Source organism: Octodon degus, unplaced genomic scaffold (assembly GCF_000260255.1).
Source record: "Octodon degus isolate 3935 unplaced genomic scaffold, OctDeg1.0 scaffold00043, whole genome shotgun sequence".
NCBI lineage: Eukaryota > Metazoa > Chordata > Mammalia > Rodentia > Octodontidae > Octodon > Octodon degus.
The window spans coordinates 6,323,366-6,350,921 of record NW_004524619.1 but is presented as its reverse complement, the minus strand read 5'-3'; the positions used below and the strand labels follow the sequence as shown (position 1 = coordinate 6,350,921).

Here is a 27,556-nt window from a genome sequence, read left to right as displayed (position 1 = left end):
AGAAGAAGAAGAAGAAGAAGAAGAAGAAGAAGAAGAAGAAGAAGAAGAAGAAGAAGAAGAAGAAGAAAAGAAAGAAAGAAAGAAAAGAAAATCCTAGGTGAGGCTAACCTAATCTGAGTGCTTTCCTTTTTTTAAAGGCATTGACTTTGTGTATGCCAGGCAAGTGCCTACCATTGAACTAGGTCCCAGCCCTAGATTATTTGGGTTCTTTCTTGGGAAGGTGATTTTCAGGCAGATTTGTGATAATAAAACCAATTAAGATGTTGCAAAAATCTGGAGACAGATTGCTTAGGACTTCACCATTTTTTTATAATTGTTCAGATGAGATACAAATCAAGATTGTACTACTGTTGTGATTTCTATCTCCATGTTCCCCTTAGGCCTCACATAATCATAGGTAGGGCCTCCAGGAGGAAATGGGACAGTGGGGGCAGTCTAGCTGACTTGGCAGGTAGTGCCTGGCCAGAAGAGGGGGGTCACTGTGGGCATGACCCAGGTTGTATTGTTGTAGGGGAAAAATGATCTCAGTGGATGACCTCCAAATGATATAGGGGGAAAAAAAATAAAATTCCCGACCTGAAAGGTACCTGGGACGAGTTCGTGTTCTCTAAAACTGAAGAATGAATTTTAGAATCAAACGGAGGTTATGAGCAGAATATATTTATTGGGGGAAAGAAAACTCCTGTCAGAGAGAGGGACAGGAGGGGGGCCCTGAGCAGGTGGTACCTGGGAAGCTGTCTCTTCCAGGGACTTTCATAGAATAAAACCATGCAGGTCTAAGGTAGAAAACATGGGAACTCACTTAGGTGGGCATGAGGTGGGACAAAACTATGGTCAACCAATGAGATTACAAGTACCATTGCTCAGGTAAAATTGATTCAGCCCAGGACCAAATGGGAAGCGAGTTACATAGCAAGTAGGAATGAATACAGAGCAGGACTTTGTCCAGTAGCTAGCTGGTAGTAGCTGGATTAATGATTCTTCCAGGCTTCCTCAGGGTGATGATCAATCCTGGATACAAATCTTTAGGGAGGTCAGCATTTGTTCAATCTTTGGTCTCTATGTCTGGCCCACAGCGGGAGCATCCGTCTCTCTCACAGTTGCAAGGTATCTTGTCTTCTGTGTTATCTCTTTCGAGGGCCTGGCCTTGCCTGACTGCCTGTAATATTTCTATCTAAGTCAACTGCCTGCAACCGTATCTCCCTCCCTTGACCCTGCCCGCCACCCCCCAGCCCCTCTGCTTCTTGCTCACCAGGCTATAGGCAGCTCTCCTCTGTGTCCTGCCATGCTGTCCTCCCACAGAGCCCTCAACTATGCACTAAATGTGAGCCAAAAATAAATTAAATTGTGGGCTTGGGTATTTTATCCCAGCATGAGGAAAGTAACTAAGACTTCAGTAACAGAGAATTGGGGTCGTTGCTGTGAATATACCTGACTGTGTAGATCAAGAAACCTTTTGAAGTGGTTTATGAGAGGTACTTAGAAGGTCTGGAGATGCTTGCTGGAGAAGCAACCCTGGTGCCAAGCTACATGGGAGCCTCTAATCAGAGCTCAGAAGGCCAGAAAGGTAATAAAAAGGCAAACAGAGAAAAAAAATCTCAGGAGGTTTCAGTTAGGAACGAGGACATCATGGACACCAAGGACGCCTGGCAGTTGTCCTCCAGGCCATGTGTTTCATTCTGGCTTAAAATATCTCTACACTTTGCTCACGTCCTAAGACTTTGAGGAACGCTGAGATTAAAGGTGGCGGACTAATCTGACAGAGGAAATTTCAGGGCAGCTCAGCATTCAAATAGGCCAGCCTGGGCTACCTCATAAATTCAAGGCCAGCCTGAACTGCACAGCGAGACCCTGTCTGGGGCGTGTGAAATCCCTCACAGACTCAGAATTGGAAACGTGAAAGACTTCGCTTTGAGAAGAGAGGCTTGGGGTTTAGTTTGTACTGCTCAGCCATCCAGGCACTTGGAGACACACACAGCCATGACTCAAGTGCACCTGGCTACTGCTAGAGGTGGCAGCACACGCCGGCATCATCCCCATGGTACTGGTTTTAGTCGGGTTCAGAATGCCAGAGCTGTGGGGTCAGGGGGGCTTCCACATACTTTCAGAAGAAGGCTTTGGAAGCTGGGTGGTGAACTGTGAGACGGAAGCCAAAGGCGCAGTGGGGACGCCAGAAGGCTAGAAAAGCCAGGAAACAGGGAATGTCTGAGGAAAGCCAGAAGGACTGAGCAGAACCAGTCCAAGAGAGAAATCGTGAGGGCCATTACTGCTGGCGATGCCATAAGGGCGAGGTTGCCTGAGCCATTTGGAGCTCACACCTCACCGCATCTTGCCCCAGTTGCTAGACAGAGATCTTCAGGATTTAAGGTTGCCCCCCTGGGGTTTGGTTTCTCTTTAGTCTCATTGGTTTCTACCCCATCCCTTCCTTTTGGAAGGGGGATGTTTACCTTGTGACACTGTCTATTTGCAGTGTTTCAATTTCTTCTGATTTTGACGGGATTAAGAGTTTGTCTTAGGGGCTAAGGAGATATGCTTATGCACCTACCTGCCTTCCAAGCATAAGGTTCTGATTTTTTTTTTTTTTTGGTGGAACTGGGGATTGAACTCAGGCCCTTATGCTTGCCAGGCATGTGCTTATTCCAATGAGCCATCTCCCCAGCTCCTAAGGTTCTCAATCTGATCCCTGGTACAAAAAAAAAAAGTTTGCCTTGAGTATCAGGAGACTCCTGACTTGGATTTTTCAGCAGTGCTGGAACTGTTAGGCTCTGGCAGTCTTAGAGATGGCCCAAACTCATTTTTGCAGAGATAGACATGAATCCATTGGTGGTCAGAAGCAGAATGTTATGTATTACATCTGCATGTACCCTTAAAGTCTCAGGTGGGGCCAGATAGCTCAGCAGATTAAAGCTCCTGCTTAGGCAGACTCACAGACCAGGGTTCAATCCCCAGCATGCATTATGGGCCCCACCTCTGGGGCATGCTGAGATGGCAATTGAGACTGGGCCTGGTGGTGTGCGCTTCTCATCCCAGCACTTGGGAGGCTGAACACAGGAGGATCACTATGAGTCTAATCTATGTAGTGAGACCCTGTAGACCCTGGACTAAATACATAAAAATAAATAAATAAAATAAAGTAAAAAAGCCTCATGTGATCATAGGCAGCAAGGTCCTGACTTCAATCCACAGCATTGCACATGATTTTTTTTTAAAAGTTATGTATTTAGGGGGCTGGCAAGATAGCTCAGTGGACTAAAAAGCACCGGCTTAAGCAAGCTTAGGAAAGTGCAGGGACCAAGATTTGATGCCTGTCACCACATGCTGCACCAGCCCCACCCCCAGGGCAGGCTGAGTCAGCTACCAAGTCTGGGCATGGTAGTGCACACCTGTAATCCCAGTGCTGGGGAGGCTGAAAGCAGGAGGATCACCACAAGTCCAAGCTGTATAGTGAGACCCTGGAACAACCAAATAAATAAAAGAAAAAGAAAAAGTTAGGACCAGCCAGATAGCTCAGCAGACTGAAGCACCTGCTTAGGCAGAGCACCAGGTTTCAATCCCTGGAACCACATAAGATTGAGACTGGGCGTGGTGGCACAAGCCTATAACCCCAGCACTTGGGAGGCTGAAAACAGGAGGCTCACTAGGAGTCTGATCTGCATGGTGAGACCCTGCACTAAGTACATAAAAAGAAACAAACAACAACAGCAAAACAACAACAAAACATTATGTCTTTTCCTTACTGGAATGTGTTATAGAAAACTCTAGGACTTGAAGTAGCTCAGTGCAGCTCAGATATATAGGAGAAAGAAGATTGAATAATTTAAAAGGACACTATATTTCCATTCCAAGACCAGAAGTCCCTGGTAAATCAAAATTAGGTAGGTATGTAGTATGTATCTATGTATGTATCTAATTGGGTGGTGCTGGGGCGCAAAGTCAAGGCTTCCTGCATGGTAGATGAGTACCCGCCGCCACGTTCCCAAGCCATGTAACTCTTTTTTCCAGGAGAGTGTCTCCCTATGTAGTTCACTCTGGCCTTGACCTTGCAATCCTCCTGCCTCAGCCTCCCGAGGGCTGGGATGACAGGTGTGACATCACCACGCCATGACAGGTGTGACGTCACCACGCCCGACACAGACCGGGTAATTTTTAAACACACAATGTTGTTTTCCTTATAAACTAGTTTAAAAGTATTTAGAAAATAGAATTTGAATCAGAGACTTGCGGGCTTCTGCCACACTTTCTTAAAGCAGATTCTGAGAACATAAGCTAAGACCAGGCAAGTGCGTAGTTTATGGTCAGCAGCCCCCAGCAGGTACACACACTTTCCAGCAGGGGGCAGCAAAAATTCACTAAGCAGTTTTTAAAAATCAGCAGATTTTCAAGATTGCCTAATGATTTTTAAAAAATATTCCAACAGAAGTTACGTGAACATATATATGTGTTTATATACGTATATGAGCAGTACTTACAAATTAGGTGGAGCAGACTTCTTTCTTCTCAGAGCTCTGAGACTGCTATACACCCCTGAAAGGACAGGACCTGGGGCAAGAAGAAACAGAGGTGAGCTCTGTCTTCATGGAATTATCTGCCTGGTCCTTTGCTAACTAAACTATGTACCAAAGATTCATTGTTTAAACTGCATAGGGGGCCAGACTCGGTGGCACATGCCTGTAATTCCAGCCCTTAGGAAGCTGAGGCAGAAGGAGCTCAATCCTGTCTCAAACAAAAACAAAGCAAAACAAAAGAAAACCCTTAATGAGATTCCTTCTAAAGATATATTGGAGAAGAGAAAAATGGAGGCTACCGTGCTAAGAGCTGGAGGAGCGGAACCTGCAGCCGCCTGGGAGCCAGCGGCCATCACCCCAGGCTGGGAAAACTGGGGAGTCTCCACAGGGACCACGATCATGGCTGTGCAGTTTGACAGGGGCGGACTCCAGAACAACCACTGGGTCCTACATCGACAGTCGCCAATCAAGTGACTGACAAGCTGACTCCTACTCATGACTGAATTTTCTGCTGCCACTCGGGTTCAGCCGCTGACAGCCAGGCAGTAGCAGGTGCCGTCACTTAGCAGCTTGGTTTCCCTAGCACAGTGAGCTCAAGGAGCCTCCACTGGTACCCACAGCAGCCAGCCTGTTTGAGGAGATGTGTTACTGATACCGGGAAGAGCTGATGGCAGGAATCACTGTCGCAGGCTGGGACCCTCAAGAAGGAGAGCAGGTCTACTCAGTTCCCGTGGCGGTATGAAGGTAAGGCAGGCCTTTGCCCCTGGAGGCTCCAGGAGCTCGCCTATCTATGGCTCTGCCAAGGCTACCTATCGGAAAGGCGTGACCAAGGAGGAGTGTCTGCAGTTCACTGCCAGTGCGGGGGAGCACAGCAGGCCCCGGGGATCAAACCCCCGGCCCCTTCACCTGCTTGCAGGTGCTTTAATCTGCTTAGCCGGCCCTAATGATTCAAAATTTAATAAACAGTTTGTCAAAGAGAGAAAAAAATAAAGATATATTGTACCTGTGTGCCTAAGTCTCATCTGCAAAGTCAAGATAATAATTACACCTACACCTCAAGGGGTTTGTGTGCAGATTAAAGATAATGTAAAGTGACGGGACGCCAAGTATTAGCTTTCCCCTAAATTGTGGTGAAAGCTGTGTAACAGAAAATTTAGCATCTTGGCCATAGCAAGCATTTGTACTGTGCTTTACACTGCTGCATAATGAAGCTCCAATTCTCTTTTCACGAAGTAAAGCTGCAGCTTAGCACCTAGTGAAGACCAGCTCTCATTTATTTCTCCCTCCTCCAGCACCTGACAACTGCCATTCTACTTTGCTTCTTTGAATTTGAATTCCAGGCCATCCTCCTGCCTCAGCCTCCTGAGTGCTGGGATTACAGGCTTGCATCACTATGCCTGGCTCATATATATTTTTTATGGGGATGAATGGTTTATTTTACTTACCACAGTGGCCTTAATGTTGATCCATATTGTAGCATTGTCAGAATCTTCTTTTTTTATGGTGAAAAAAATTTGTAATTATAATTAGCTAGCTGGACTCAGTTCAGATGATCTCAATTTTTTTTTGGTACTGGGGATCAAACCTTGCCCTTGCCAGGCATCCTCCTGTTTTTAGCCTCCCAAGTACTGGGATTACAGGTGCGCACTGCCCAGTCTCAATCGTAGCCTTAGCGCACCCCAGGGGCGGGGCTGGCACGATATGTCAAGGATTGAACCCAGCCAGCCACTTTAGTCCGCTGAGCTAGCTGGCCGGCTGAAGCTCCTGTTTCCAATCATACAGAATTAACAAAGCCTGGATTTATCTTTTCTCTACATTCAACTAGGAACCTGTTCATAGTATATAAAACAGCTGTCTTTAGACATCGGATGACAAAATGGATTGTGATTGCTGGCGGGGAAAAGAACAAGAAAAAAGTCAGCCCCGTGACTTTTACCAGGTTCCTGTCTGGAGCCAATTTTCTGGCTGTAGATGCAGGAGGAGAAGGCACGTGAAGGCTAGGAGCCTCTCTGACTTGAGATTTGAGATTTAAGGAGGTCGCGGTGCCTACAGGTCAATGAGCTGCGTTTTAGAGAATTAGGAGCTATGAAGAGACCCCGAAGTTCACATAGGAGGTCCCTTTAATCATACATATGCACCATGGAATTTATGAGGCCAGGCAGGGGGAGACCAGAGTTCTAAGCTGAATAACGCTTAGAGCTCACACTGGGTAGAAAGGAGTGTGAACTTCAATTAGCCAAAGTCTTCAGTAACAACCGAGCCTGTAACAACTGACACTCAGAGGGAACATGACCTCACAGAAATAATAAGAATGGTAGTGTTGCAGGCAGCTAAATTAGATAGAAATATTATAGGCAGTCAGACCAGGCCAGGTCCTCAAGGAGACAGCATGGAAGACCAGACACCTTACGACTGTAAGAGGGACAGATACCCCTGCTGTGGACCAGACCTAGAGACCAAAGATTGAACAAATGCTTATCTTTCTAAAGGTAAGCATCCGGGATTGATCATCACCTTGAGGAAGCCAGGAAGTCATTAATCCAACCACTACTGCTGGCTACCAGATAAACTCTTACTCTATATTTGTGCCCGCTTGCTACCTGACTCGCCTCCTCATTTGGTTCTGAACTTAACCAATTTTACCTGAACAATGGTGCTTGTAATCTCATTGGTTGACCATAGTTTTGTCCTACCTCATGCCCACCTAAGCAAGTTCCCATGTTCTCTACCCTAGACCCACATGGTTTTACTCTATAATAAAGTCCCTAGAAGAGACAGCTGCCTGGGAACCACCTGCTTGGGACCCTCCTCCTATTCCTCTTTCAGACAGGAGCTTTCTCTCCCCCCAATAAATACAGTCTGCTCATTGTGGAGGGCCACTTCAGCAGCTCTCCTTGAAAGAAGAGTGACTGTCTCCATTTTGACTGAGCCTGACCCTATTTCCTCATATTGATATGTACAGAGCTGGCCAGGACTTCTTTTTATCCTTTCAATTGGCCTTAAGCACTGTACATATTGGTCTAGCTGAGGTGCTGCTGATAGTCTTTGAAGGTGGTGTGCATGTTTCCCTGGTAACGTACACCTGCTGCTCTTTAATGTGAGCCGGGTCCAGACAAGACAAAGAGCCAATGCTCTGCACCGCCAGCTGGAATCGAGCCTTGAGACAGAGGCTATGACTTCCTGGGGCTTGAAAGACTACATCAGAGCTGAAGTGCCAGACCCCCCAAAACATTAGATACTATCTCAATAGCATAAAGCAGATTACTGTCTCTGCATCTCCTCTTTGCATATGGCAGGGGTACATTTAGGCCACCCACCTAGCTCAGCTTACAGTAGTCACCTACTTCCCACAATTCTTGGTCATTCCTCCTCAAGCCACTCCTCCACTGAATAAAACTGGGTGAGGCCCTGGGTCAGCCACTTTGTTCCAGAAAGCCATCTTCATGGCTGGACTTAGGGCCTCTTGGCTCCCCAATAATTATAAATATGTTTTAGTGTCTTTACTTTCGCCATGGGTTGCACTGGGAGTGGTGGGTTGAAATTAATTTGGTGGGATTCCAATAACATATCTTTGGGATTACAAATATTAATTTCTTGGACTGAGACGAGAACCAGGAAGGGACTCCTACAGCTCATAACCTCCATTTGTTCCTAAAATTCATTCTTCAGTTTTAGAGAACATGAACTCATCCCAGGTACCTTTCAGATTGGGGGTTTCATTTTTTCCCCTATATCAGTAGAATGAAGCAGGTAGGAATATTTAAATTATTATTAGAATAATGTACACATACCTAAGTGAGATATAAACATAATGAGTAAAGAAATGTACATATAAAAAAGGACCAAACAGAACATCCCGACATAAAAAATATATATAGTATCAGGGTGTAAATAAAAGGTTTTCTGCAGGTATGCATATAATTAGGCTTTCCTAAAAAATAATAAATCAGTGAACTGGAATAACCTAGCAATAGAATCAATTTGAAAATGAAGCACAAATATTAAAAAGACCCGGGTCAGGGAGCTAGAGCCTTTGTTACTGGTAGGAAACTAGATGTAGGCTAGTAAATGTGTGCTTGGGGTTTCGTAGAAAACAGGACACAAAATTATTTAAGAAATAATGACCTGGGCTGGGGATATAGCTCAGCAGCACAAGCACCTGTCTGTCAAGTGCAAAGTCCTCAGTTCAATTCCTGATACAGAAGGAAAAGAGACCTATTTACAAACTCAGAAATTCAAGAAATTCAGTGAACTCCAAGTAAATAAATATAAACAAAGAAATCACAGGAGGCCAATGTTTAAGATAGAATCCTAAAGAAGCCCCTCTCTTCCTGCCATAAATACATATAAAAGAATAAATACAAAAGTAAGAATTGACTTACTTTTTCTTCTTCTTCCTCCTCCTTCCCCTTCCTTTTCCTCTTCTTCTTCCTCCTCCCTCTTCTTCTTCCTCCTCCTCCTCCTCTTCTTCCTCCTTTTCCTCCTCTTCCTTTTTTTCCTCTGCTTCCTTCTCCTCCTCCTCTTCTTTTTTTTTGGCAGGACCTGCCTATGTAGCCCGGGCTGGCCTGGAGTTCACAGCAATTCTGCCTCAGCCTTCTGAGTGCTAGGATTATAAGAACGTGTCACCATGCCCAGCCTATAAGAACTAACAGAGGGCTGGGCCAGATAGCTCAGCAGGCTAAAGTACCTGCTTAGGAAGACACAGGGGCTGGTTTCAGCCCGCCAGATGCTATACCAGCCCGCCTCCATGGCGCGCTGAGATGGTGATTGAATCAGCCTAGTGGTGCATGCCTGTAATCCCAGCACTTGGGAGGCTAAACACAGGAGGATCACTATGATTCTGAACTGCACAGTGAGACCCTGAAGACCCTGTTCTAAATACATTTGTAAAAATGTGTAAACCTCAGCACAAAAAAGCAAAATTAAAGGCTGTTATTTATTTATTTATTTATTTATTTATTTATTTATCAGTTTTCTAAACAGGTTGGAACAAGAAGGAATGAGTCCAAACCATCTTATCTGAACCAGTTTGGTTTATTTTTATTTAATTTTACTTGTGATTAAAAGACACAAACTCATCTAAAGTTTTGGTGTATTATTTATATTGTTGTGTAGAAGATCTCTACAATGCTTTTCCCCTATAAAACCAAATGCAGTGGATTATTAACTGGCGGCCAACCTGTTACACCCAGCTGCATTGAACCAGCATAGTGCTGGGTGTGGGAGGCCCACCTGAGGACTGTTCCCGCAGCATAAGAGGCAGAGCGAGAGAAGTTGATGAGAGGCTGTTAGGGAAGGTGTCGGAGCTGTTGGGGAGCTGTTGGGAGCTGCTAGCTCTCCTGGACTGTTCTGCTGCAGGACCTTGTCATGCTGAATTTCCTGATGAACTTGGCCGTTATTGTCAGAGGAGGAGCTCGCAACCTGGTTGTCACTACAGTTCACTTTGGGGGAGCTCTGGTCCTTGTCTTGAGCATCGCTTCCTGGCTCCAGTGGGGAAGATGCTGCACAGCTCAGTGTCCTGGAGAAGTTTGTCATGCTGGCTTCCTGATGGGAACTCAGCTTTCCTCATCCTCGGGGGAGCTCGGGGCCTCACTGCTGCTGAGGAAGGCTGTGGTGCCTTTCGGGGAGCTCTGGTGCTTACCTTGAGTGTTGCTCCCTGGCTCCAGTTCACATCCCTCAGCCTGCTAGCACAGAGCCTTCATCCCGCTGGCATAGACTTCCCAGCTTCCACCACTGACCTTCGTGTCTTCCCAGCGTAGATCTGTGGAGTGGGCTTGCATGAGACATTCTTGTGGGCTCTGGGCCTCCAGCTGGACTGTGAGAGGCATTGTTATGGGCTCTGGGTTTTCAGCTGGACTCGTGCAGTATATTAGGATCCAGGCCCTCAACCGTAGTCTTTGATCTTTAGTGTGTGGACAGATTTCCTGAGCTCTGTATATGATTCTTGGGTGGTTATAAAATAATCTTAAAAAATAACCTTATAAAATGTGTCCTGTATTGTTCTCCTTGCAAAAACCCCAACCCATGACACCAAGATTCTCTCCCCTGAGCTCCCCATGTCTCCTTGCCCAGCCCCTGCCAGTTCCACCACACTATTTCTATGATCTGTTTCTTCAATTCTGGCTGCTTCAGATAACTCATATTAGTGAAACTATGCTGTGTTTGTCTTTTCTTATGCCTGGTTTATTTTAAATAGCTTAACAACATTAAAATTCATTCATGCTGAGCATGTCAAGAGTTTTCTTTCAAAGCTAAATGAGGGCTGGCCAAATAGCTCAGCAGATTAAAGCACTTATAAGCAGGCGCAGGGGCAGACAGCAATTGAGACTGGGCGTGGTGGCACGTGCCTGTAATCCCAGCACTTGGGAGGCTGTAAACAGGAGAATCACTGAGTCTGATCTAGTAGTAAGACCTTGAACGCTCTGTAGGCCCTTCCCTAAAATACAGAAACAAAAAAACAATAAAAAAACCAAAGCTGAATGATCTGCTGGGCACAGTGGTGCACACCGCAGTCCCAGCACTTGGGAGGCTGAGGCAGGAGGACTGTGGCAGGTTAGAGGGCAGCCTGGGCTACACACCTGAAATGCTTAGAGAGATCTAAAAAAAAAAGCTGAATAACATTTCATTATGTGTAAATGTGATCAAAGTACAGTACACACATTTTACAGTAAAAGATTATCTCCTTCCAAAGATTCCCCCTTGTTTCAAACAAGCTCATTCATGCTACTCTCTGAAACAGTGCTCGGCTGCCTAGATGTCCTGAATTGTTATGGTTTGTGCCTAGATGTCCCCCCCAAATTTCATGCGGTCATCAGGGTGGGGTTTTGGGAGGCAGCTGAATGCAGAGCACGTGCTGGGATGAAGGGTGAGGGATGAAGGCTGTGTGATTGGCTTGCCACGCCCTCAACGCAGCAGTCTGGATAAAGGGAGCAGAAAGAGGCTGATTTTGCCCTTTTCTCTTGCTGATTCCGCTGTCTTCCACCCCCACCCCCCTACAGCCAGCATGAACTGCTGTCACTCTGCCATGTGTCCCCCTGCCTTGGAGCCAGCTGATTATGAACTGTGAGCTAAATAAACCTTTCCCTTTTTAACTTTGGGCATCAGTTATTTTGTCTCAGCAATGATAGAAAAGTAAAACAGGAATCAATTCAAAATGTTTGCCTTTCATGGTCACCTTGGCTTTGAGGGAAGAGCCAGATCCTGGGAATAGGGGAAGACGCCTGCTATGTGCCCGTCTTACCACTGGGTGGCGCTCAGCAGCAGCCGCCACCAGATTTTTACCTCATCCTGTGAAGACACTGATGAACGAGAACATCCAGAACTGCTTCAGAAAGTGGCAAGAATGATGCAGTAAGTGTGTTTAAGGTGGAGTATTTTGCAGGGGCTTAATAACAATATTTTATAATAAATTTAAAAATAAGAATCTAAAACATCTAAACATTAACCATGTATTTTGAGTAGGTTGAATATATACCACATTTACTCACTCACAGATACTGGCTTGTTTCTTCTGGAAATAGTGAATAATGCTACAATGGCCATGAATTTATAATTTTTTAAAAATGTATTTGACATAGGGTCTTGCTATGCAGCTCGGACTAGTACCGATCCTCCTGTCTCAGCCTCCCCAGCGCAGGCATCCCAGGTGCGGACTGCCATGCCTGGTCTGGGTGGCTGGCCCAGCGCCCCCGGGGGCAGGGCCTGTGCAGCATGCGGGCCTCACGCTTGCCTAAGCAGGCGCTTAGTCCGCTGAGCTATCCTGCCGGCCCTGTATAATTATCTGAGATCCTACTTTCATTTTTTTTTTCCAGATATGTATCTTTGCCAACATCAACTTCCATTACCTCCTGTTTATTATTGTGTGGTGTTATTGTGGCTTCAATCTGTATTTCCCAAATTACTACTGATGTTCAGCACCTTTTTATATGCTGGTTGGCCAGAGCTAGTTTTTTAATTTTAGATTTATAAAAGGTGAGAGGTGGTAGCCCACCGTGGTATTAATTTACATTTACCTCATGACTAGTGTCTCACCAAATATTTTGCTAATTTTAAAATTACATTCTTACTGTATTTAGAGATGTTTTTCCTTATATATTCTAGATCTAGAGGCTGGGGAGATAGCTCAGTGGCATAAATGCCTGCCTGGCAAGCAGCACAAGGTCCTGAGATGAGTTCAATCCCTGGTACAAGGGAAATTACACATATATATATATATATATATATATTTTCAAATTCTGTAGTAGAGATGTGATTTGCAAATATTTTCTCCCAGTTTGTGGCTTGCTTCAGTCTTTAACCATATTTTTTGAAGAGCAAAAGTTCATAATTTTCATTAAATCCAATTTATTGGGCCAGGGATATAGCTCAGTGGCACAAGTGCCTGCCTGGCAAGCACAAGGTCCTGAGTTCAATTCCTAGTACAAAAAAAGAAAAATCCAATTTATTGTTTTTTGCCCTTGTAAAAATATTTTTATTTTTATTTGCCTAAGACCAAATTGCAAAGATTTTCTTGATTACCTCCAGAAGTCTTATAGTTTTAGGTTTCACAAATATATCTATAATTATTTGCATTAGTTTCCAAGTGATGTGATGTACACTGTTTTTGTGTCACTGAATAAAATATCCTCCCCAAACAAGAAAAGAAAAACAGAATACAAATACCCTATTGTTCTGGCCACGTATAGTAAACACATTAAACAAGATCTGGCTAAGTCCTCAAGTTGCCCAGGGTTGTGAGTCTCCTGCCTCAGCCTCCCGAAGTGTTGGGATTATAAGTGTGTGGCACCATACCTGGCTTCAAAAGGTATTTGCTTGTTTTGGGTTCCCAAGTTTTACTCAAGAACTCCCCCTCAGCCCTCCCTCCTCAGCCCTTCCCCACCCCCTGCCCCAGGACAGTAGAAATCTGATGAGTATAGGACACAAGGAGGATGACATTTTTAATGCAATTTATTTGAAATGCTTCCAGAAAAGTTTAAGGCCATTATACAAAAACATTCATTCCATCGAAACATTCAATGGCTCCCTTTCCACAGGCCAGCACTTGACAAACCTTTTTTCTTGATATATTGGCCAAAGTGGCCCATGTTTCTTCAAAGAACGAGTGAGTCACTCATTTTCCATCTTTGAAGAGCTTTTCTAAGCTTTTCTCTGCCGTCTGCAGCAGGTCCATTCATTCGCAAAATCAGAACAACTTGAGAAACAAAGTAGTTTTAAATAAACTTGTAATAGAAAAAATTCACCATGTTTAAAATCTATAAATATGTTTTACAGGGTAAAGCTGACCATATTTTTGCTTTCGAAAAATAATAACGTAATATACCTTGTTTTTATATCATTAACTCTTGTTATACAGCTTCTTTGAATGCGTATGACCTATGTACACAATAAAATGACAATATTGTATTTGCTGCTTTCTTTTCTGTAAACTTGAAGGACACAGAAAATTAAATTTTTTTTGGCAATAATTTAGAATTACTACTAGTGCTGGTGTGGGTCTAAGTTTGCACAGGTTATTCTAAATATTTACAATCACAGGGAGTTTTCCTGTGGTTTTTTGTTGTTGTTGTTGTTTTGTTTTTTTGTTTTTAAAGGTCTGCAAGCCACCCTGCTCTGTAAATCAAGGCTGGACAAGGAGGTTACAAGTTTGTCTAGCTGATCCTAATTAATCAGTTGACGAAACTGGCCTCTGGAAAATGTCATTATGATTTTGATGATGACGCAGAACCAGAGATGCTAATGGATGACCCAACATCAGAGCAGAAAATCCTCAGACTGCGGCTTTTCTCAAGGCTCTGGCCATGTTCCCTTGCTTTTATCTTGTAACGGTTCTCAAAGACAATCCCAAGGAAGCACTTCTCCCAGGTCTTCTTCTCGTGTGCTCTGTACTCAGTCATAGGTCTGGTCACCGTCACTCTCCCTACCGCTTCCTCACAGAAGTGGCCTGCAAAGGTGAAACCCAACGAAGGCAGGGCTTGCTCGTGATCCTGGGAGGCTGGCCCAGTCCCTTCAGGTTCTAGTTTACTATCTTAGGCTGCTGATGGCTCTCGCTGGCAGGCTACTAACTATGATGACCGCCTCTCAGAGCCATGCGCATTTCCGTTAAAGATGCAGAGGGGGCGGCTGCCTTTGTCGTGGCTCTTCCAAGGTCAGCCTCTGTTTCATGTCCTCACCGATGACTGCATCATCAAGCTTGCACTGGATGAAACTGCAAGCTCCAAGAAACCCTTCCTCCTTTGCCAGTTAGGCCTTCAGAATCCCCAGGGATGTTTTTATGCCTTCTGGTGGAAGAACACAAAACCAAGCTTTCACGTCAAGTGTTGGATTTTCCCAGTTCTCCCTCAAACACCATCCCAAACTCTTATTTGGAAAGCTCTCTGGGTTCCATGCCTTTGGCCGCCACATCAAAGGGCTACAAAAGCACTAGAGGCAGGGGAGGAAGAACTCTTCAAGCAATCTACACAAAACAGTAGTTTAGATTTTCTATTTTTAAAAATCCAGCAGGACAATTGGAAGTACCTCTCCATCCATCCAGACATTTATTAGACACAGTGCAGGGTAACGGCTGCCACGTTCCTGCTGGCACAGATCGATCAGCAGTTACAGTACTAGAGACAAAGGTACAGACACAAGAGAACGGGCCAACATGGTCACAAACATATTAAAAAGTGCTTCTCCAAACCGTTGCATGTGTGGAATGCAAATACTGTACAGGTAAGACACAGGGCTGCTTCCACGAGGGCCACACCCTTCAGTCAGACACTGCTTTCCACATGCCTGCTGTTGCCACAGGAGGAGTCTGTCTGTTCCATCCGCTCGCAGTCCAGGCTGACCTCACTTGTGTCCATGCTGCAGTCCGACTCACTGTCCGATTGGTCCATCTGCTCAAGTTTTGTTTCTCCCTGCGGCTCCTGGCTCCTGCTGGCGGGACTTAGGAACGGTCCCTCGGTGTCAGGCACCCCTGCCTGCCCGGCGACACACACAGCTGTTTCTTTGGCTTGACGAATACAGTTGAGCCACTGCTGTTTGTTGAAGGTGTCATTAGCTTGCAATGAGTGAGTCTGACTTTGGGATCCATTTTTGAAACTGACCCTGAAGAAGTTTTTAACTAGAAATGACAGGGATGTAAAAAAAAAAAAAAAAAAAAAAAAAAAATTAATAATACTCCATGGTAGGTATTTCCCCAGGCCAAAAATAAACATGTAGTGACATTAACCCCAGTACCCATGGTACCTGTCGCCAATTAGAGAGCATTTCCCACTGATTCGGGACACAGCTCAGCCCTCTCTGAGACCACCATCAATCAGCTAGAGGTGACACAGGCCTGGCTTCTGGTCACCCTCATTACTCTCAGAAGGAAGCAAATGGATGGCAGCTTGGGAAAGCTTAAATTTTGTGTTTCAGGGGATCCCAGAATCCTCGTGACCAAACGTATCTGAATATCAGAATCCTTTGGATAGCTTGTCAAAAATACAAAGCCTTGGGCCCTATTCTTAAGAGATCCTGATTCAATAGGTCTAAAAGTAGTCCTGATAATCTGTAATTTCAACACATGTCCAAGGTAAATTGTTTTCCAGTGTAAGAATTCCTTGTAACATCAAAACATGCCATGATCTTCCACATGAGAGTATCTCAACAGAAGTACAATGCATACCCTGCAAAACTCTCTTTCAAGTATAATGGAGAAGTGAAACACTTCCATAACAAAAAACAACTAAAGAATTTCATGATGATAAAGCCAAGCCTACACAGACTACTAAATGATGTTCTAGAGAGGGAGCAAATTGATCATAGGCCCATGAATGAGAATGGAAAGAACTCACCAAATAGGGCAAACAATTAAACACAGGAGAATAAGAGGTATACAATAGAAAAAAAAAAAAAAAAAAAAAAAAGAAGAAGAGGAAGTACAATGCATTTAAAAAACATTAGTGCACAATATGGAAGACTTTGGATCCTATCTAATAACATTAAGTGGTATTTTCGGTGGGCTCTGGGTGCCACCTAAAAGGCTTGGTTCCCAAAAGCACCCATGGTCAGTCCTTATGCACTGCAGCTGTCGCCAATGAACTGGAAAGTGCTACTTCAGATGGCTTAGCAGCCAAGCAGCAAAGGCAGAAGAGGACCCCATGTTTCACCGCTACACGACTGTGGCTAGGAGCTAATCCTACTTCCTTAAAGTCAAGCTCTACTCCTTGGTCTTGGGTGAACACCTTAACTCAGCGATGGCAAGCTTTTCAGAGCTTCCAGTGATTACAGTATGCTGCGGTACCAGCGTCAGAGTTTCACCACCGCTGCATAACTCTTCTACGTCTGTTTCCTTATCTACAAAATGGAGGACACATCAACAATCTCTTATATTAAGGGCCAGTCAGACAGCTCAGTGGATTAAAGCGCCTGCTTAGGTGGACTCAGTGGTGGGGTTCAATCCCGGGTGTGAATTCCAGCCCTGAGCCGGGGCATGCTGAGACTTGATTGAGACTGGGCATAGTGGCGTGTGCCTGTAATCCCAGAGCTTGGGAGGCTGAAAACAGGAGGATCACTACAAGTCCGATCTGTTTAGTGAGACCCTGTAGACCCTGTACTAAAATACAAACAAAACAAAAAAACAACCTCTTATATAAGGTTGTTATGGGGAATAAACATGATGCTACCTCTACATGTTTAGACCATGTATGGCACACAGTAATCAAGAAATAAAAGCTTTTATTTGTACTACTGCTACTCCCACAGTGGTGTTAGGGATGGGGGATAAGCAAGAAAGAGGCAATACTTTGATAATGTGATGCCTGAGCTAATCTGGAAGATTTGGGGTTTTTTTTGGTGGAACCAGGGATTGAACTCATGCCCTTGGGCTTGCCAGAGAAGTGCTTATTCTACTGAGCCATCTCCCCAGCCCCCTTAATTTGGAAGATTCAAATGTTAAGTTCTCGAAGACTTCCTTGATGATGTCATTTAAAACAGATCCCGTTCTATACATTTCCATCTTGTTTCTTGTTTTAGTTTTCTACCCAGCACCAGGAAGATGTATCACTTATCTCTATGACAGTGTAAACTTCACAGAGGCAGGGAATTTAACTGCTTGGCTCACTACTGTGCACTGGTGTCTGTAACAGTGGTTGGCACACGGAAGATATTTGATAGACAGTGCTACCTTAGCGTCTCCTAATTCCTTTAATGATTCACAAGTTAGAGAAGCACACTGAGTAAATTATGGATAAATACTCATTGTAGCTGACCACACTGAGTCATTTATGGATAAACACTCATTACACTTGACTACTTTTGAGCTGCTTTTTTTCTTTTATGTATTTGGTACAGGGTCTCATTATGCAGATTGAACTCATAGTGATCCTCCTGTTTCAGTCTCCCCAGCACTGGGATTACAGACGTGTGCCATGGGTGGGGCCAGCGCTGCATGTGATGCCAGGGATTGAACTCCAGTCCCTGCACTTGCTTAAGCAGGCACTTACCCCACTGAACTATCTCACCAGCCCTTCTTTATTTATTTTTTAATTCGGAATTGAACTCATGACTTCCTGCTTGCCAAGCAGGTGCTATGCCACTAAGCTTTTTCCCCAGCACTTAAGCCTCTTTTTTTTTTTTTTTTTTTTTTTTTAACTTTTGGTCTTTTTGAGACAGGATCTGCTTATGCAGTTCAGGCTGGCCTTGAATTCACTTTGTAGCCCATGCAGGTCTCAAACTTGCTAGGATCCTCCTGCCTCATCTTCTCTCTCCCAAGTGCTTGGATTACACACATGTGTACCACCAAACCCAGCTTAAGCCTCTTTAGAGATGAGCCAACCAGCAAGTACAAGACCTATCATTATGCAACCAGTAGCCCCATCAGGACTCTGATATTAAACACTTTTACCTGACAGCAGAAGTCAGAAGCCATGCACTAGCGGTTTACTTCCACTATGTTAATCCTTAAAGCAACCTCACAAAGGAGGTAGCTCTGTATCCCCGGGACAGATGGCAAAGCGACGCTCCTAGAGGCTGAAGATCACACGATCCCCAAAAGCACAGGCAGCCCTGGACACACGAGACTCTACGGCTCCACTCTTTTCTTTGCCCTTGTCAACTGCTCCCTCCAAACAACATGGCCAGAACCCTTCAACAGCTGCACCCGGACCACCGCCATACATACTTCTCTCATTGTTGCTGAAGGCCCCTCGCAGGGAGCCGCCCAGCCTCACTTCTCCATCTTGCAGATCTTCCAGCAGCAGGTCCTTCACGGGAATCGGCTGCCGGTACAACTGATAGCACAGTTGCTCGTTGTGGGTGACAGCTCGAGTAATCACAAGCACTTCTTGGAACAGGAAAACGTGTAGTTTCTGGAAGAAAAGAGCCCCCAAGATTTCCCTCAGCCAACATCTAGCATGCCATTGCTTTGTGGACCTCTGTGGCAACAAGTCCTCAGGTTCCCAGTGACCTGTAAACTCTTCCACGCAAATCTAGCTCCAGGAGCACAGAAATTGTGTAGACCCAAAGGATTTCCAGAGATGCCTATCACTGCCTTTTCCATAGGTACTTCCCTGGTGGTCCACTGGAGAAAAGCACAATGCATGCACATTTCTTCTGATTCCACATGCAAATCACTTGGTGAATTAAATGAATTTTTAACTCTCATATACTTCAAATCTTTTTTTTTTTTTTTTTTTTTTTTTTTTGTGCAGAACTAGGGATTGAACTCAGGCCCTTGCACTTGCCAGGGAAGCGCTTATTCTACTTAGCCATCTCCCCAGCCCCCACATTCTTCAAATCTATCCTCCCTCCATGCAAGCACATGTTCGTCAAGTGCTCAGTATGCGCGAAGTTCTGGGAATTGACATAGTGCTGTCCCCACTCTAAAAGACCATGGTATCGTGGGAGACACTGACAGATGGAGAATCACGACCCACTCTAATAAGTGCTCCTGGGGACACCTGCACAAATGTTATTATAAAAGGGGGTTTGTGGGTTAGCTCAGTTATTTCAAGCTCCTGCTTGTGCAAACTCAGACAGGCGCAGGGGACCGAGGTTCGATCCCCAGCTCCACAAGCTGTACCAGAACTGTCCTTAAGGCAGCCTGAGCCAGCAAAAAAAAAAAAAAAAAATCCTTTTCAAGATGTTATGATAGGGCCAGGGAGATAACGCAGTAGAATAAGCGCTTGCCTGCAAGTGCAAGGTCCTGAGTTCAATCCCCAGTACAGCCAAAAAAAAAAAAAAGGAAAGATGTTATGATAATGGAAGAGGATTAACTTCAACAGGCAGTCAGAAAGAGAAGCTAGGGGGAGTATTTACAGGTCACATTGAAATGTAAAGCCAATGGAAGGTAAATAAGAACCAAAACCCCTCAAAAAATCCCAAAATACAAAAACCAAACAAAGCCCTGATCTCAAAATGCCAGCCTTTGGAAGGGTGCCAACACCTGACAAAGAAAACTTTCTCATAGAATTAAATGCATTTGAGCTACGTTTTTTGGATATTAATATCAAAATAAGCTGGGTATGGTGGCACATGCCTGTAATCACAGCACGGGGAGGCTGAGGCAACAAGATCATTGTGAATTTAAGGTGAGCCTGGGCTACAAAGTGAGTTCAAGGCCAGCCTGAACTGCATAGTGTGACCCTGTCTCAAAAAAAAAAAAAAAGACTAAATAAATAAGTGTGGTTTTTTGTTTTGTTTTGTTTTGTTTTGTTTTTGCAGAACCGGGGATTGAACTCAGGCCCTCGCTCTTGCCAGGGAAGCACTTATTCCACTGAGCCATCTCCCTGGCCCTAAGTTTTTTTGATATTAAATCCTTTTAACAGCCTCCATCCATTTCATTTTTCTGTTTTTGAGGCACAGTTTCACAACTCAGTTCAAGCTGACTTTGAAGTCACTAGGTGGCCCAGGCTTGCCGTGAACTTGGGCAAGAGTTCCTGCCTCAGCCTCCTAAGTGCTGGGATTACTGGTGTGCATCTCCACGCCCTGCCAAATCACTCATCCATTTTCTGAGATCAAAGTAGGAGATGTGGACAGAGCCAGTAGCACATGCTTATAGTCTCAGCTCGCCAGGGCGCTAATGCTGAGGCAGCAGATCGCTTCAGCCCAGGATTTCAACGTCAGCCTGGGCAACTTAGTGAGATTCTGTCCATGAAAAAAAAAAAGATGTTAACTGCTCTGTATTTGGTGAAGGCTGTGATCAAAAAAGATAAAAAGCTTGGCACACCTACGTTCATCTCCAAAATTCCTCCTGAATAGACACATACGGGGTCATGATATCCATCCATCCAACCATCACATGGAATGGAAAAAGCACTTTGGTTTATAAGAACATAACTCTAGATAGGGAAACAAATCTAAGGCGGGTGCAGAGCAAATGGATTCCGAGTCAGAAGGCCCTAGCTGACGGCGCTGAGCATAGAAACCACTCACCACACCGCGGTTGTTCTTCAGTTCGCCGTGACAACACAGGACTCGAGAACTGTCAATCAAGGAGTCCTTCTGGCCTTCTTCCAAGTACAGAAGCCGCTCTTTATAATAACGACATTCGGATTCGCCAGTCTTGGTGTTGATTTCTGCCACAATTCCCTGAATGATGTTTATCTATGGAAAGAAAGAGAGATCTAAGTGTGCAGAAAGTAGTCAAACCATCAACGCCAACAAGCCGTAGGGCCAACCTAGAAGTTACCAAGACACATTTGGATCTGAGATTCTGGTATCTTAAGTTGCTTCCTTGAGAAAAGGGAAAGAATGTGTCTAGTATATTGTTACTATATACATTCACTTATGCATTAAATACATACACATACATATTTACACACATGTACAGATACTTGAACTACACATAAAACTAACATTGATATGTAATTTTATCTGAGAAGAGATACTTGGTAGTCTTTTAAAAAATTTAATCGGGGTGAGCTGGGAGATAGCTCAGTAGAATAAGTGCTTGCCTGGCAAGTGCAGGGTCCTGAGTTCAATCCCTGGTACCACACACACACACACACACACACACACACACACAAAATATATTAATTATTAATTGGGAAGACTGCTTGGCAGTCTGAGTGTCTGCCTGACAAATGCAAGGACCTGGGTTTGATCCCCAGGCCCACATGCCGTGCTGGCCCTGAACCGAACCAGCCATGGACACCAGGTGTGGTGTTATCCCAGCACTGGGGAGGCTGAGACGGGGGAATCCTACGAGTCTGAGCTGCATGGCAAGACCCTGTACCAAATACATAAATAAATAAAGGCCAGCAAGATAGCAGACTAAGCACCTGCTTAGGCAAGTGTAGGGAATGGGGTCCAATCCCCTTGCATCACATGCTGCACCGGCCCTGCCCCTGGGCACGCTGAGCTGGCTACCAAGTCTGGGCATGGTGGTACACACCTGTAATCTCAGCACTGGGGAGGCTGAAAATAGCTGAGTAGTGAGACTCTATGCCAAATATGTAAATTAAATACATGATTAAAAAAAAATAGAAATTTAAAAAATTGAGTAAAATTGACAAGATCATATATATTTAAGATTTACGTTTTGAGATACATATGTTGTGAAATGATTACTATAACTGAGCTAATTAATGTATCCATCACTTTACATCCTCAGCATTAATTCTTAATTCTCTCCCTTTAGAGAAAATTGTGTAATAGCATAAGCCAAAACCAAAAGGAAAATATGCATGGCACTTCACTCTTCAAGACGGATTACAACAGTTACACCATTCTAGATGATTCCTTTTTTTTTTAAAAGATGATTTCTTGATTTATCTATATGTACATGTATTTTTTTTTTAAATTGGGCTGGGTGATACAGCTCAGTGGCACAGCACCTGCCAGTAAGTGTAAGGTCCTGAGTTTGATTCCCTGTACCAAAAATAAATAAATAAAAATTTAGAAAGTGATAATGCCATGTGTACTGTTTTGTAACCTGCTGTTTCTCTCTCTCTCTCTCTCTCTCTCTCTCTCTCTCTCTCTCTCTCTCTCTCTCTGTATTTAGTACAGGGTCTACCGGGTCTCATTACACAGACCAGACTCAGTGATCCTCCTGCTTTCAGCCTCCCAAGTGCTGGGATTACAGGCACAAGTCTCCACGCCCAGTCTCAATCGCTGTCTCAGCGCACCTGCAGGCAGGGCCGGCACACAGGGGATTGAACCCAACTCTAGCAGCTGCTTTAGTCGGCTGAGCTATCTGGCCGGCCCCTGTTTCCCTTAATGGAGTGGATACTTTTGTACTTCAATACATGATGTTAGCTTTTTCACATAATAACTTTTCCTAACCTCTGTGTCACCCTCACTTATACTCCTTCACTCCCCTTATTCCTCCCCTTTTATCTAATAACGGCCTCCCCTCTACCGGCATTTTTAGATTTTGCATATTAGGGAGAACACGTTCCACTTGTCTGAGTCTGGCTTATTTCATTTAATGCGATGACCTCTAGATCCACGCATTTCCCAGCAAATGATATACTTTAGTTCTTCAATACTGTTGAATGATTCTCTAATACTCCATGGTGTACAGTAGTCCCTTGCTATTTTGCAGTTCGACTTTCGTGGACTCACTGTTGTGCGGGTATTCAAAAATATTAATCTAAATTACTTATTGCCAAATTCCTATGTTGTTACAATTACATAGGTTTATGAGTTTAGAAAATGGTTAAGAACATTAGGAGTGTTTTTAAAGGTGCGAGAAAGGTAAGAGTGTGAGAAGTTTTTATAAAACATTAAAATATATATGAATACTAAAATATAACATTGCTACTTTGCTGATTTTCACTTATCGCAGGGCCATCTGGAACGTAACCTCCGCGATACGTGTGGGGACCACTGGATACACTGGTGGAATTTTCTTTTTTTCGCCCGTTGATGAGCACCTAGGCTGACCTGTGCTGCCAGGAACGCGAGGTGTGCTGGTACCCCTCTAGTAGCTGACTAATTCTTCTGGTTATAGAGCAATGAGGGAGATACTGAGTGATGATAGTTCTCTTTTTAGCTTTTCACTGTTTTTGTTTTGTACAGAACTGAACTCAGGACCTCCCCAGCCCTATTGTTAGCTGCTTGGGGATCTTCCAACTACTTTCTATAGTGGCTACAGCAATTCACACTCCCGCCAGCAGTGTACAGTAGTCCTTTCCCCCTGCACGCTTGTGAGTACTGCTATTTGCATTCATGACGATAACCATTCTCACTGGAGTGAGGTGAACTTTCAAGGTCGTTTTAATTCTCACTTCCCTAATGCTAAAGATGTGGAAGATCTTTTCATATACTTAATAGCCATTTGTACTTCTTTTGAGAATTGTCTGTTCAGGAATTTGCTTATTTATTGATTGTGTGTGTGTGTGTGTGTGTGTGTGTGTTCTGAGTTCTTTATAGATTCTAGATCATAATCCTGTGCTGGGAGAAGAGCTGACAAAGATTTTCTTCCATTTTGTCAGCTGTTTCTTGACCTTATTTGTTGTTCACCTTGCTGTGCAAAGACTCTGAAATTTGGTATCGTCCTAATCATTGATCTGTGCTATTATTTCCAGGGTTGAGTCCCATCAGGAAGTCTTGGCTATGCCTCAGCCTTCAAGCGTCTCCCCTCCACTTTCTGTACTTTCTGGTTATACACCTTTTCCTTTGGGCAGAGTGGGGTCTTCGTTATCTTTGACTTCAAAGATAACTCCACTATTATACCGCACGTGTGCATCTCTTAAAACCTGCTCAGTGTTGAAACTTGAGGCACAGAAAAAAATGGTGTCAAGGACGAGAAAACAAAGCAGAATGCAGCAGTCCAAGAACTAAGATTGTCCCAAGAACTCTTGTCTGTCAGACTAAGTAGGTCAGTTCAAAGACAGGAGGGTGGGTTCTTACCGCCAGAAAGCTTAAACATACGGGAGGTGTCTCAGCAAGTGCTTTATGTCTACCTTACCCTTTTACTTGTCTTTCTTTTTAATACCTACTGAAATCTGAATTTTTTCCTGCTTTTAAAGCCCTTAGGATTAAAAGCTGTGGCTTATCGGCAAACTGTGACTAGGTACACCTGGGCAGCTGGACTACATCAGCACCGCAGACAGTTTTCTGGGCCTCCTTCTAGTATCCTGGAAACCAGTGAGAGGATATGCCACAGGCACAAGGATGTGTTCATGGCCCGATTTAACTCCAGGCCTGAACAGCTGGTGCAGCACATGAAGATTTATAAATTCAAATGCTACACACGTTTCCTTAGGCAGCCACGACTACTTTCAAATATTGCTTCTTTCTTTGATATTTGAAACAATACAGAGGAAAACAATGGAAATAATCTGTGTTATTATCCCATAGTTTACATATGCATTTGTTATAGTAATTCTGGGCCTGCTTTCACTTATTTATTTATTTTTATGTACTTAGGACAGGGTCTATAGGGTCTCACTACACAGATAACTCTCATAGTGATCCTCCTGTTTTCAGCCTCTAAGCACTGGGATTACAGGCGCGCACCATCATGCCCAGTCTCTCATTTATTAAAAATAATGTTTTGCATTTATGTCTACCTGAACATCATGAGGTCAGGATGTCAAGGGGAGTCACGCACCTACACACAACAGGCTTCCAGTAATAAACGATGGTAGTTGTGCACTTAAATTTACTGTGGCGTGTCTCACCAACTGTAAAAGGAGATGGTGAGAAACACAACAGTACAGGGTGTAGGCCCACACATGCTGGAACCACCATCTTCGAAGTGCTATCTGAAAGCCTTGTCCCTCTGGTCCCTCGTGCCAATGTCATACACTTAACAGCTCCCGACAGGAACCAAGAATAAATACCTTCATAGTTATGGTATCAAAAGTAGGACTGTTTTTCTCATTTATTTCATCAAGTACTTTTGCCAAGGGGTTGGAAAACAGTGGTGGGTAGGGAGAAGGAATGGTATACAGGGTCATTTTCTGGATGGAACACTCTTAGAAAGTACAACATTAAGCAATCAATTCTCTGGAATATTTGAATATCCAAAGTTCTATTTTTTTAACATGGGGAAAATTACTACCACCTCTCAAAACACTACTGTTGAGAAATTCCAGCAATAGTGAAGTAGTTTATGCATTAAGGACCTTTCTTTTGATCTAATCACAGGACTGAATGTAATCAACTATTTTGGCATGGAAGCGATCTGCTCAGCACTCCGATTTTCTCCTCTGCATAGATGGGATATTTGTTTAGAGAATGTACGTAAGTCAAGCTCCACTGAATTATGAGTTTTATGTTTAGTGAACATTCACAACACATCCAAGAGTTTAGAGCTAAATAATGTTCATCCGGGGTAATGCTACAAGGCTTTTGAAAAGAACAAGAAGGAAAAAAGAAACCTCCATCTACCTGAGTAAACAGGCATTTAGAAGACTTGTTTTCCAGACATTTTAAAATGCAAGTATATTGTGCTATATGTACAGATCTGCTTGAATAATCAGGTGCCAAGGAGCGGCTTCACACCTCATGCACAGCGGAGACTGGTAACTCGCACACCCTTTCATACCGCAAACAATAGCATTTTTTTCAACAATAATATTTCTATCTGTTTTTAGATTCACCTTTCACTCACTGGGTGTGTTTCTTTAAAAACAGAAGAGTATTCTTTTATTCTGTTTATTTAAAAGAAGCAGGCTTTATACTGAAGTCTGCCCAGGCTCACGTGTTTCCCAAAAGTCATTATTTAGAGCAGCCGGAGCTCCCCATTGTTGTTTCTGTAGCTCACACATTCGTGGGGATGAAATACGTAGAGGAGGCAACTCGATCGTGCTCTCCCCAGCCATGAAAACAGACACGACATGCGGGGACAGCCTCATCCTCAGGCTGACTCCCTCCACCTCTGCTGGACCAGGGACCTGGTCTGTGTGTGCCGGGCCTGCCAGACGCCCCCAACACCTCAGGAATCAGGAAAACTCATCCCTCACTCTTCTCTCCTACGGGGAGGCACCCAGCCCAGCTCTGCACGGTGGTGCCTCACCACAAAGCCTGTCTGGTGACCACACAGCTCGCGGCAATGCCAAAGGCGAGAGGAGTTCCAGGGAATGGCCAGCCCCCTGCATCGATGTACAAGGTTAGAAGGCAGGAGAAAGGCTTAGGATCTGAAGTCCATCTAGACATGATGTGAATACTAACCTTATCGCTTCCTGGCACTAAGCTTGGATAATCTATTTAATTGCTCTAAACCTCATGTAAGAAAAGACCCTAATAAGAAAGCTATCTCATAGGTGGTTATGAGAGGGGTTTTTTGGTTGTCTTTTTTGAGACAGGGTCTCACTATGCAGTTTAGGCTGGCCTTGAGCTCACTTTGTAGCCCAGGCTAGTCTCAGACTTAATGACGATCCTCCTGCCTCGGCCTTCTGAGTGCTCAGATTATAGGTGTGCACCACCACATCTGGCTAATAGGTGGTTATGAGTGTTAGCATCAATATATAATCTATAAGCAATTACATAAAATTGCTTTATTGGTACCATTAAATGCCATTAATAGTAATTATTGCTGCTGCTGCTGCTGGTGATAGTACTACTTGCTATTATTAAACCTTGCTCTAGAAGGAGACAAGTAGTTTGCTGAGCAGGTTCAAGGCTTTTGACTTTTAAATTATCTGTGCATGTCCTCCTATTTGTTTTTTTCTTTTTTAAAAAATGTATTTGGTACAGGGTCTCACTACGAAGCTCAGACTTACAACGATCCTCCTGTTTTCAGTCTCCCCCAGTGCTGGAATTACAGGCGTGCACCACCACGCCTGGTCTCAGTGGCTAGTTCGGTGCACCTGGCGATGGGGACAGTGTGGCACATCGTGCTAGAGATTGAACCTTGGTCCCTGTGCTTGCCTAAGCAGGTGCTTAGTCCACTGAGCTATCTCACTGGCCCTACGTCCTCCTGGTTCTGCACCAGATTAAATCAGGGAATTGGTTGTTACCCTCTAACTGCACCCCCATCAGGTTTCCATGCCTTCACACCTGGACCACTACACCATCCTTCCTTCTGTGCCCAGGTCCCATCCTGCTCAGGGCCCTGCTGTACAGAGAGCAATGTGTCCAGAGTGACACAGCTTCTAAGTGATAGAGCTGATCCCAACTCTCCAGAAAATAAA

At 44.2% G+C, this 27,556-nt stretch overlaps 1 protein-coding gene and 1 pseudogene across 3 annotated transcripts in view; one reads left to right on the top strand and one right to left on the bottom strand.

The window, feature by feature from the left end:
- The first annotated feature begins 4,793 nt into the window (after positions 1 to 4,793).
- On the top strand, positions 4,794 to 6,499 carry LOC101569446 (annotated as a pseudogene).
- Positions 6,500 to 13,433: 6,934 nt separating this feature from the next.
- Positions 13,434 to 27,556, bottom strand: part of Arhgef3 (Rho guanine nucleotide exchange factor 3) — a 300,793-nt gene continuing 286,670 nt past the window's right edge. For all 3 annotated transcript variants that reach the window (XM_012514832.2, XM_004631622.2, XM_004631623.2), the window contains 3 exons: positions 20,904 to 21,074; positions 18,652 to 18,838; positions 13,434 to 15,609 (listed from right to left, as the gene is read on the bottom strand). In XM_012514832.2, coding sequence (XP_012370286.1) covers positions 15,257 to 15,609; positions 18,652 to 18,838; positions 20,904 to 21,074 — 711 coding nt within the window. In that variant the 3' untranslated portion in view covers positions 13,434 to 15,256. The remainder of the gene's footprint in view (positions 15,610 to 18,651; positions 18,839 to 20,903; positions 21,075 to 27,556) is intronic.